At 43.0% G+C, this 12,514-nt stretch overlaps 1 protein-coding gene across 10 annotated transcripts in view; it reads left to right on the forward strand.

The window, feature by feature from the left end:
- PFKFB4 (6-phosphofructo-2-kinase/fructose-2,6-biphosphatase 4) overlaps positions 1-12,514 on the forward strand; it is a 73,184-nt gene that overhangs the window by 36,126 nt on the left and 24,544 nt on the right. For all 10 annotated transcript variants that reach the window (XM_072654463.1, XM_072654515.1, XM_072654471.1 and 7 more), the window contains exons 4-8: positions 2,977-3,043; positions 4,686-4,760; positions 6,180-6,236; positions 7,089-7,210; positions 9,622-9,829. In XM_072654463.1, the coding sequence (XP_072510564.1) occupies positions 2,977-3,043; positions 4,686-4,760; positions 6,180-6,236; positions 7,089-7,210; positions 9,622-9,829 (529 nt within the window). The remainder of the gene's footprint in view (positions 1-2,976; positions 3,044-4,685; positions 4,761-6,179; positions 6,237-7,088; positions 7,211-9,621; positions 9,830-12,514) is intronic.

A 12,514-nucleotide genomic window follows, 5' to 3' on the forward strand; every position in this document is an offset into this window, starting at 1 on the left:
TTCCCAAACACTCTCCGACCTCCTGTCTAGTAAATTCCCATCCTCCTCTCTTTTAAGCCTAGGGTCTGCCCCTTATGGCAAAACTGCTCCCTGAGCTCACACAGTATCAAGCACAAATGCCAGTGGCAAAATTCCACTCTTTCCTACACATTCATCCTCTGGTGCCCCAAGTATGTTGCACCAAATGAGCAGTCAGTGATCAGAGATTTCTTTATTCTGTCTTCACCCTATTCCCAACACCTCCCATCCCACCCTCTTGTTTTTCATACTTTCTTGTTGTCAATGGCCCCACTATCCTTCCGGTCATCTACAATTTCAGGGTTTAGCTAGGCCTCGCTTAAATCCAGTTCACTTGCAAGTCATGACATTACTTTCCTGACATCAAGGTCCTCTTCTAGAAGGAAGGACAAACCAACAACAACAGTTTCTTAGCTGTTCTCCCTGCCCTTAGTGTCTGCCCTCTCCTGTCCATTTTCCACACAGCAGCCTAAGTGATTTTCCTAAAGCATAGATCTGACCATGTCACTCTTCTACCCGGTAAACTGCATTGGCTCCCTAGTGACTCTAGGATCAAATGTTATTTCATTCTTTTGAATTGTTTCTTTTTTATGTTTAAGTTTTATACAGAGCTTAATTGTTTATACAATAAATTATACAGCAGTACATGTATGTGGGGCAGTTAGGTTGCACAGTGAGTAGGGAAGACTCATGTCCTTGTGTTCAAATCGGACCTTAGACGTTTCTCAAGAGGCTTAAACTCTTACTCAGTGGCAAAAATACTGGAGTGATTTGCCATTTCCTTCTTCAGCCTATTTGGAGTCAGGAAGAGCTGAGTTCAAATCCAGCCTCAGACACTTATTATCTCTGTGATCCTAGGCAAGTCACTTAACCCTCTTTGCCTCAGTTTCCTCATCTGGAAAACGAGATGGAGAAGGAAGTGGCTCTAGTATTCTTACCAGCAAAACTCCAAATGGGATCATGGAGTCAGACATGACTGAAAATGACTGAGCAGCAACACCACGCATATGATTTGTAAATAAAGTAAACGTAGACATATTGGGAGTGAGCGAACAGAAAAATGTGGAGATCACTAGTCTAGAAGAAAGTGAATTCTTATTTTAAAATCTTTAAATATAGCTGGCGGAATCTGAGTAAAATTACATACAAAAGCACTTTAGTTAAACTTTTACGCAATGGGAAAATAGCATAAACATCTACTGAATGAAGGCCCATGTTACTGTCACAGTAAGGATGGTCTGGAGACAGGTCAGGCACCGCTCAGTCTGTGACTCTCATGGTGGTGAGACCCTGGGGATAGCATTTGGGGAAGAGGGCAAGATAGATCCCTTTGGGACAGGATCTACTATCAAGATCTTCAGGTTCAGAATTTTTATTTTCCTAGTCTACTCAGAGGTGTACGGAACTAGTTCATGCCAACCAACTCCCCCGACATACTGATAATGTGGGTAAGGGTTAGTAACATTTCAGATAGAACTTGAAATCAGAAGATTGAGTGCTAGCCACACCACGTGTTCATGAACAAGTTACTTGACCTCTCTGAGCCTTGGTTTTCCAGTCAGTAAAACTAGAACTCACAGGCTTATTGTGAAGAAAGCAATTGGTTAGGTGTTCTACAGATACAAGTTTGTCTATCTTTGTCTTATCGTTAACGAGCCAGATGTCAGTTCATTTATTTACAATAGACTAAACAGTCCTGTCAGGAGAACCAGTTAGTGGCAGTATTCTGCCACAGGCTCTTTCCCTCAGTGAGTAGGTAGGTGGATAGGTCCCCCTTGAAACACTGAACTACAAAATCAGAATGCTTGGTATACGTAAAAGTAGTGCAAAGGCATTCAAATGTTGTTGAAAATTTTCACCAACCTTCTTCATTCTCGGGGTATTTCTGGCTATGGAGCTGGTCCTGATTGTCTAAATTGAGAACCCTTTAGTTCTGATTTTTGTACATTCCTTCTTAGTCACGTCTTCTCATGACAGATCACAGTTTACCTTGTCAGTGAATATTTGATCTTACATCAACTTTATATTATAACATTGGGTAAAAATCAGCCTTTGTGACAGATCTTAACACTGGTGACCAGTATTACTCAACATTAGTCCGTATTTCAGAACTTAATACTTCCTGGCCTTTTCTGGGGTGTTCTATAGACCTTTCTACTGTATCTACTGCAGGAACTGGACTGGTCAATAAAACATAATTTGAAAAAAGACAAGGTGTTAAAAAAAATAACTAATAATGAAACACATGGTCCCAGATGTCTACATCAACAGTTCACAAAGTCTAGGTAACATGCAAGATGAAGTAGAGATTCTAATTCTTTTTGTTCTTTCAAATGAAAAAAGAATTATTGATGCCTTTTGTTTCTTTATCACATTCATTTATTTTCTGCTTTTTCTTTTCCCTATACACTGCACACCAGCATATCCTGCTTTTGTTCTGGCTGGTTCCCCCTGCCCCTGCCTAGGACATATTCTTTCCTCCTCACCTTCAAAACATTTTTCAGGTGCCACCTCCTGCCCTTTCCTGTTCCCCTGAGCATCTAGTACCTCCCCCCCAGTCCCCTTTCCAGCAATCATTTTGAATCTATTGGCTATATGGCTTCACTATAGCTATGTGTACTTGTCTCCCTGATAGAATGGAAGCTCCTTGAAGGCAAGAATTTTTTCAGTTTCATCTTTGTATCCTCATCCCTTGGCAAAATGCCTCACACATATAGTAGGCCCTTAGTAAATGCTTCCAGATTAGTTGCTCAGTTACTTTTATTCTTTATATTTGAAGATTTGTACTTGTCAGAGGCTAAGTTTCAGTAAATTCTACTGAAAAAAATTGAAGTTTACCTTAATTATAATGTTTAAATTATTGAAGAAGCCATTTTTAACAGTGTGAGGTTTTGCATTTTTTTTTCTTTAATGTAGTTTCAAACTCAGAATATATTCATGGGATTTTGTCTTTCCCAGACAGTGTGCAGAGGCAGCCCTCCGAGATGTCAGGCGATTCCTCAGTGAAGAAGGCGGACATGTAGCGGTGAGTGTGGTGCCCCACCACGGCATGCAGGGTAACACGTTGTGCTCATGCTTCACTTATACGTAGACACGCCCCAGTGAGCTCATGGTTACACTTATAACTCGCATTTTCATTGGGCCTTTCTTAAGGTCACATTCCCTGCCCTTGTGTGCAGGGGAAGGGTTGAATGCCTTTGTGTAAAAAGCATTTTTGTGTGGGGCACGTGGGTCCTTTGATGCTCAGGTAGTCCTTGAGGCAAAACTTCCCATGGTCCTGTCTGCCCCTGTGTTGTGATGACACTGCACCTATCACCCAGGGCAAGAGGCAAGCTGGACCTTCTCTACCTGGGAAAGAAAGAAGAGGGAAGACAAGGGAGGGAAGCAGTTGACTCTCCTTGATAGCCCCAAATGGGGAATTTGTCTGTTTTCCTCTTCTTTGAGGCTGCCAAATCCCAAGACCCCTGTGGGAAATGAGGCTTTTTACCCTGTGAAAGTTGCTTTCCTACTTCTGAGTTCTGAGAAGGAAACCTCAGGGAAGCATATCCTTAGAGTTGAACTATACCATTCTCAGGGCTGAGAGTTTGGACCCCAACGAATGTTGGAATTTCATTAGATCCTTAACTCCACATGCCTCCAGTCTGAAGAAGGTGTTCTAACATCTCATAGGATAAAAAGCTTTAATGGTTTGTGACTGAGGAGCTGATGGGTTGGTCAGGAATGTTTCCATTTCTTGTAGTGAATAGAATGAAAGACTTGACCTAGATTTTAATCCTGCTTTAGACACTTACTAGTTCTATAGCCCTGGGAAAGTCACTTAACTTAACCTTTCAATCTGTAAAATGGATATAGTATTAGTACCAACATAGCAGGGTTTTTGTAAGGACCCAATGAGATAATATGTGAAAAGTGCTTTGCAGACTTTAAGTTAAATGTGAGCTATCATCATCATTATTTCTTTGTTTCTAGAGCAAAGATTTTTAACTTGGGATCTGTGAACTTGATTTCAGATATTTTGATGGCCATATTTTAATATAATTGGTTTCCTTTGTAATCCTATGGATTTGATTTTTTGCATTTAAAAACATCATGAGAAAGGATCCATGGATTTCACTAGACTGCCAAAGGGATCCATGACACAAAAATAGTTAAGTGCCCGTGATCGAGAGCTTGATATAGAAATTCCCAAGCCAGGCTCTGAGGAAGTGTTCTGGGGATTGACCATTTAGACAGATATGGCCAATCTTGGGATTCATGATGTCCCCGATGGGTACAGAACATGTCTCTCCAGCTTTGAAAAATCAAGAATTCACCAGGATGTTTCCCAGCCCCCTTCCCTGCCCCCTCCAAGAAGTATTTGTTGGTCAAGTGACAGGAGGGCTGTAGGGGCCTAGGACCCCACGTACATGGTGATCAAAGTACCACTATTCTATTCTGTCAGCTCAGCACTTTGTGTGGACAGAACACCTGCTCTCTTTACTCATAGATGCATGTGTGTTTAATCCTGGAGGGAAGAAGGAACTCTCATTTTGACAGAGGGTTGAGGTGATGAAGCAGGTGGTTATTTCCAAACCAGACATTGAAAGCATGGTGTCCATCCCAGCCTTTTATTGCTGTTTTCAAATGTTAAGGACTGTTCACAGTCATATTCTTCCATTTGACTCTAGGTTTTTGATGCCACAAACACAACGCGAGAACGCAGAGAAACCATCTTTAAATTTGGAGAGGAGAATGGTTACAAGGTGAATCTCTGGCTGCCTGACTTGTTGGGGAGAGAAGCTGTCTCTGAACACTAATGCCTTTGTGGTTTGTCTCTCTGCCAGGGCTCATTTGTGGTCCATCCCCTGAACTAAGAATTCTGGTGCATTAGGAGGTCCGGCCAGAGCTTGTGTCCTTAGCTGGGATGTGACCCACTGAGAGAGAAGCATATTTCTGTCTGAGGCCTCATATTGTCTGAGCCCTTCTGTCTTTTGAGCCCTGAAATAGGCATTTCCTAGGAAAGAACTTCCTCTTAGAATCTGAGCTTTGAAAAATTTTTCTTTTTTTTTTTAACACTTTAATAATATTTTTTCTCCCAAATTACTTATAAAAAGAATTTTTTAAGTTTGAGTTCCAAATTCTACCCCTCTCTTCACTGCTTCCCACAATGGTAAGCAGTCTGATATAGGTTGTACGTGCGCAATCCATAAAATGTTTCCACATTCGTCGTTTTGTACAAGAACACAATAACATCAGTTTCTCCTCTGGAGGTGGAGAGCATTTTTTATCATGAATCCTTGGGGATTGTGTTAGATCATTGTATTGCTTGAGAATAGCTAAGACATTCGCAGTTCACCATTGTGCAGTGTTGCCATTTCTTTGTACAATGCTGTCCTGGTTCTGTTCCCTTCACTTTGTATCAGTTCGTGTAAGTTTTTCCAGGTTCTTCTGAGATCTGCCTGCTCATCATTTCTTACAACACATTATATTCCATTACATTCATATACTGCAGCTTGTTCTGCCATTCCCCAATTAATGGGCATCCCTTCAATTTCCAATTCTTAGCCACCACAAAAAGAGCTGCTGTAAGTATTTTTGTACAAATAGGTTCTTGTCTCTTTTTAAAAATCTGTTTAGAATACAGACTTGAGGGGTAGTCCTAAAAGAGATCAGGGATCTAGGTAGCATAGCAAATAGAGTACTTATCTAAAAGGCAGGAAGGTCTGAGTTCAAATCCTGCCTCAACTCTTTAATAGTTATGTGATCCTGGATAAGTCACTTAATCTCTCTGCGCTTCCATTTCCCAGTGTGTAAAATGGGGATGATAATAATGGCTCCTGCTTCACAGAGTTGTTGTGAAGCAAAAATGAGATGATCTGTGTAAAGCACTTTGTAAACCTTGAGGTGCATATAAAGTTAGCTAATATTATTATGAGAGGAGCCTCCTACTGTGTGATCCCTAGGGGAGCTTGTTTCCTCAGAGAGGGAAGGGACTTCATGCTCCCTAAGTCCTGGGTAGTTAAGGTCTGCCCTCTGGGGAGAAAGGGGTCTCAGTGTCCAACCCATGACTTTAAATTTGAAGTTGTCTCAGCAGATAACACCCATAGCCCAACGTTGTCCTTTTTCTGTCTCGATTTCTTCCCGTCTTGGGGGTCCTTAATTCCTTGGATTTGAGGCTGCAGACCTTCTTTGTTGAATCAATCTGCGTGGATCCTGATGTCATTGCAGCCAACATTGTGGTGAGTGAATCAGTCTGAAGTCTTTGCTTGGCATTAAGAGGACTATGGTATAGAGCTAGTGTAGACCCTGACTGAAGAAAGGATTCTTCTCTGCTCTTCTTCTGTTCCCCCCCACTTCTCTGCACCCCCACCTCCCATCTGACACAGTCAGTTGTACTCAGCATTGTGAGAATGGCCAGTTTCCTGGGAACAGTTCGTTAAAAAAAAAAGATTGGGGGAGAAGGTTTGTTGTGTGTACCTAGAGTGGAAGCTGGTGAGATTAAATAAGGAAAACACCAAGGGAAAGGAGAGATGTGGGCCTAGCCCAGCCTAGATTGAGAATAACCAAGATTTTCAATTTTATAAATTAGTCTTAATACCATAACTCAAGGATCAATGACCAATACTCCTGCAGTAGGCAAATTCTTTTGTGCCCCCTCTCCCCTCCACCTCCCTTTTTAAATCCCTCTCCTACCTCCTTTTCTGAACCTATCCTTCCTCCTAGGCTCTAGTACCCTGACACCCTCTGGCTGTCTGGAGTGCCTCATCTTACCCAGGCTTCCCACCCTGCTAGTCCCTCTCCTGCCCATTCCACTTTCTTTCCCTATCAAAACTTGGATGTTGCCTGATGAGAGAAAGGTGAGATGGAGATTTAGTTCTCTCTGGAGAGACTTTTGCATTTTACCAGAAAAGTCTTTTCATTAAAAGGACTTTGAGGAGAGGATGTGTGCAGAGCCAGTTTTGAGCAGAGTTGCTCCTGGGGTAGCATTTTCCCCTTAGTGCTGTGACCTTAAAGCAGGAAAAATGATTAACTCGCTTTTATCGTCTCCTTCCCCTGGACTTTTCACTGTCCCGTCCCACTCTCTCCCATAGCAAGTGAAGCTGGGCAGTCCCGATTACATTGACTGTAGGAATGATGAAGCCACGGAAGATTTCATGAACAGGATCGAATGCTACAAGAACTCCTATGAGACACTGGATGAAAACCTGGACAAGTAAGTGTCCCCGTTGCCTGGTCCCAGGAAGAGTCAGGCCTCCTTAAGTAGACTGGTCAGGAAGCATCTTTCAGTAGCCTGGTTTTTCTCTCCTACCCCTTCTGGAATATCTAAGGCAAGTCTCCTTCCTGAACTGCTTGAGGGTGAGGGCAAGAAATGATAATAAGACGACAATAATAGCTAGCATTTATTATTTAACATTTGAAGGTTTACAAAGATTTTTATCCTCACGCCAACCCTGGAAGGTAGGTGCTGTTAATCTCCATTTTATAGATGAGGACACAGACAAGCAGAGTGATGTCCCCAGGGTCACACAGCTAGTAAATGTCAGAGGTAGAATTTGAACTCAGGACTTCCTGACTCAAAGTCCAACACTTTATTCACTCTACCACCTAGCTGCCTAGAGAAAAGAAAAATGAAACCTTTCAAAAATCCCATTGAAATAGCCTTTCCTGATCAAGCTTCTAGAATAAGCTTAGGTGATCCCTGCCCACAATGCAGTGAGCAGCTTCTGGTCACCCTCACTGCCTGCCCTGGATAGTAGCCAGTGAGATGCTGAATTTCTTGGAGGTTGACTGCTATGGGCTGAGTCTGCAGGTTTGGACTGTAGGAAGAACATAAGGCCAGATCTGAGCTGTTCATATCCAGGCTCATCCCTTTGCGTGAGTCCCTGGCTAGATTCCCTCTGGCTCCAGTAGCTATGGAGGCTAACAAGTAGCTCTGACAATTATTGTCCTGTGTGCTTTCATTGCTGTGATGATTAGTGGTGACTACAGGAAGTTCCTGGGGTAAACAGGACCATTGCTCTCCATGAAGAGCTGCGTGAGAATGCTAAGAATTATCCAGAGTTTTGTCTCATAGGCACCATCCTAGACCCTCTTGCACCTGTACTCAGAATGCAATGTACTCAGGTTGCAAGGTCGGTGGCCTGGACCCAGGTGAATGACCTCCTTCTGTAGCACATGGGCTCACTGAAAGCTGGCTACCAGTCTTTCCTTGCAACTTTCGTCCTTTCTCTCCTTCCCATTGAATAACCAAACCCAGCATTAGGCATAAAGAAGACCTCAGTTTTTACGCTGGGCCTCTTAGCACATTTCACCATCCACATTCAGCATAGCCTAGCACAGCATTAGGCACATTGCAGACCTCTAGACAGACGTGTCAGATTGCATGTGTCTTTTCTGTAGATGACCACTGCCTCCTTTGTAGAAAAGGGGAGATGTGGATTGAGAGAGATTGTGAACAGTGTAATGGAGAGAATGCTGGACTTAGAGTCAGGAAGGTGTGGGTTCAAATCCCAGCTCAGTCACTTACTAGCTGAGTGACTTTAGGGGAGTCATTTCCTCTCTCTGCTTCAATTTTCCCATCTGTAAAAGGAAAACATTGAACTTGATAGCTTCCAAGGGCCACCCTCACAGCTCTGTACTCCTGTGGCCTGCAGACTTTAGTGGGAGACACTAAGAGTGATATCTACCAAGCTGGCCAGGTCCCTTTGAGGTGAATGGTGCTTAAAATGGCTTCTTGGTTTGACTCACAGATGTGGCATGAGGTGCAGGGGTTACAGGGGACAGGAAGAGCATGGTGGAATGAAATCTTGGGACAGACTCAACTGACCTTTTGTTTTATGAAAAGTCAACAAAACTCCATTAAAAGTGGCTCCTTGGGCTAGATATTCTGCTGCTCTGCAGGTCAGATTGTTTGTCACGTGTGGTGTGCAAGGGAAGCCCTCAGTGTTATACTAGAAACCTAGAGAGCACATGTGTGATCCTTGTCTAATCCCACCAGCATCACAATGGCCTCCTACCATCCTGTCCTCTGTCAGCTAATGGATCTAAGCCATTTGCAAAGACTTTTTGTTATGAAAGTGTGTGCCATGAATGAGGCGAGAATAGGCGCTAGAAAGAATTTGATTGGAATGCCCTTTTGAGCCAGTGGAGTTTGAGCTGGAAGCTTGAGCTATCCTAACGAAACTCTTTCCATTTTTCTTTGTCTTCTTTCTCCTTGGCTTTCCTTCTCTTTGTCTCTTCTTCCCCTCTCCCTTTTTTCCTTTGACTGTGTCTTTCCCTTCTCTCTGCCCTTCTATATGTTCCTTTCTCTTTCTTCCCCTTATCTACTGCTCCACTTTCTTCCTTCTTATCATGTCCCCTTTTCTGTATCTCTCTCCTCTCCTTCACTTCACTGTCTCATCCCACCCCACCTCTCCATGTCTCTGTCTCTCTCTCCCTTCCCCATTTCCTTTATCTCTGTATCTTTTTCTCCACTTTCTTTCCCCCATGTGAGTTTCTACTTCTCTTATCTTCTCTCCTTTCCCTTCATTTTCTTCTCTCTCCCCAATGTCCTCCCTTCCTCTCTCTGGCCCCCTTTCTATCTCTCATCCCCTTTTCCCTCTTTCCCTCCTCTGTGGGGGAAAGGGATCTCTCCTACATTAAGATCATGGACGTGGGACGGAGTTACCTGGTAAATCGAGTGATGGACCATATTCAGAGTCGGATTGTTTACTACCTCATGAATATTCATGTGACCCCTCGATCCATCTACCTCTGTCGCCATGGAGAAAGTGAACTGAATCTCAAAGGAAGGATAGGGGGGGACACGGGCCTATCCCCAAGGGGGAAGGAGGTATGTGATGAGAACTGATACTCACATACCTCTTTACCATGTAGAAAGTGTTTTAGATCATCACAACAGCTCTGGGAGGTAAGTAGGGTAAGTGACCATTGTATTTTACAGATGAAGACACTGAATCTAAAGGAGGTTAAGTGACTGACCTAAGGTCATCCCACAGGAACACTCAGGCTGGTTTGTGTGTCTGCTCTGTAGAGTCTTTCCCACCTGGAGCTTCCCTCCCTTCCTGGAGCCTAGCTGGACTGAGCTCAGGTGGACGGCACAGATTTTGTGCAGGGAATTATGGCTGTGGGAATTGATAGAGTCCCATTCTTGCTGTGAGAAGTAGAGCTGAGAACCTCCAAGCTGAGCAGAGGCCATTTTCCATGTATTTACTGGAATCAGTGCTGATTACCTGGGCCTAAGTTAACACAACTTGGACTAGGATGGACCTCCTAGCTTTTCTCCTTAAAAATGTGCACTGCTCTGTTTCCGAGGTTTTCTGGAATCATGGGGATCCTCAGGTCATGATGGAAAGCTTGTGGAACATTGGAAGCTGCCTTAAATGTAGCCACTCTGGTGATGGCTCAACTCACAGGATGCTGAGGCAAATTGTCCTTTCTGGGAAGTCTGTCAATCAGCAAGTATTTATTAAGCTCAAGTTAGTGCCAGACACTGTTTTCCAGGCTAAGCACTAGAGCTACAATGAACAAAATAAAGCCATCCTTCCCAGCCGAGGAGACAGTATATAGGGTGTCCCAAAAATTTAGGTGCATGTTTAGGCTTCAATAACCTCAAAAGTATAAATGCTGCAAACCTACAAAAATGTCATTATGAAAGCCTAATTATTTAAATTTTTCTACTTAGCTTTGTGAATTTTGAATAATAATTTTAAAAATTTTAGTTTTAGCCAAAGCACCCTGTTGTTAAAAATTGTGTGTGCAACAGTTTTTTGGTTTTATTTTGTTTTTCTGGATGACACTTTCTCAGATCAGTGGGTAAGTGTAGGTCCTCTTCCTTGGCCACCTCAGTCATCAGATGACTGAGTTTAGAATCTCCATTAGACATTCTTTTGGAGTCACAGTGAAACTGTCATGTATACATAAAATGAAACTTGTTTCTGTGATTTTTAGGCTAGGATTACAATTGCAGTCTTTTTCAGTCACTGAGAGTGGCACCTGATAAAAGTTTTTGCAAAGTTTGGGAATTAAGGCATAAAATGGCAGTTATGTTGAATTATAATAAAATATTTTAAAAACTTAATGTTACAAATGAAGTTATTAAAGCTTAAAAACGGTACTTTTTGGGGACACCCTGTATAAGTATGTGTAAGATTTAGGAACAGAGAACAGTCCTGTGCTCTGCCACTTGTAGCTTAGTGTTACCAAAAGCACTGAGAGGTCAAGTAACTTACATGGTTTCATTCAGCCAGTCTGTGTCAGAGGTAGGTCTTCCTAACTTTGGGGCTGGTTCTTGCTACCCCTCCATACAATCTATAAAAAATAAATACAGGAAATATTTTTAGGGGGGTTCTAGTAGCTGGTGAGGTCACGAAGGGTTGGACATGAGTGAACATCCTCTGGGATATTGCTGGGAGGATCAGGAAAGGGCTTGGGTAGGAGGTGGCCCTTGAACCGATTGGATATGAGAAGTGATGGACTTAGGAATCAAGAGTGACTAGAAGCCTGCAAATTTGGGCCATTTAAAGAAAGGTAGCATCTGGACTGAAATAAGGAAGTTTGGAGGAGGGGAGGTTTGGGCAGGGGGAGGGGGGAGGAGATAATGAGTTCTGTTTTGGACATGTTGAGTTTAAAATATCTCTGAGACATCCAGTTCAAAAGGTCTGGAAGGCAGCTGGAGATGCAGGTCTGGACCTAAGGAGAGAGGCTAGGGCTATATATATATATATATATATATATATGTATATATATTTGAGTCATCTGCATAATTGGTCATAATATAACCTATGGGAGCTGGATTGATGAGATCACCAACAGAGAGAGAACCTGAGGGCCCAGGGCCTTGTTACATATTCCTAGTTAGGGGTGGAGGTCTAGATGATCATGATCCAGCAAAGGAAATGGGGGTGTGAGGGGGTGGGGTGTCGGAACCAAGAGAGGGCAGAAAAAAACCAAAAACCAGAGGAGCTAAGAGTGTAGATTACTGAAGAAAGGCCAAGAAGAATGAGGATTGAAAACAGTCTATTGAATTTTGCAATAGAATCATTAGTAACTTGGGAAAGAGAAGTTTCTCCTGAGTGATGTAGTTAGCTACCAGATTGCAAGGGATCGAGAGGAGGACAAGGGCAATAAGTGTAAACAGGTTTTGTTTTGGGTTTTTTTAGAAGTTTGGCTGTGAACGGGATGAGAAGATAAATTATGTGAGGGAATGGTAGAATGCAGGGACAACAGGCAGAAGCAGCAGCCAGGACTCCCTTAAGGAGTTCGCTAAGACCCTTTCAGACTTCATCCCGACAAGAACCTCTATGCTTCACTTGCCGGTCACTCCAGAGGACACAACCACTCAGCATTTGACTTGGTCAGGAATAGATGCCGATAATCCCTCTGTACAGACCTACAGTTAGGACAGGCTTTGTTTGGCTGAGGGGAATGGGGGATGATGTTCTCATGTTTTTATGAAACACGAGTGAAGGGATGCTGTGATTTTTTGGATTGGGTAGTTTTGGCTTTGCGGGGAGTT

This window comes from Notamacropus eugenii, chromosome 1 (genome assembly GCF_028372415.1).
Source record: "Notamacropus eugenii isolate mMacEug1 chromosome 1, mMacEug1.pri_v2, whole genome shotgun sequence".
NCBI lineage: Eukaryota > Metazoa > Chordata > Mammalia > Diprotodontia > Macropodidae > Notamacropus > Notamacropus eugenii.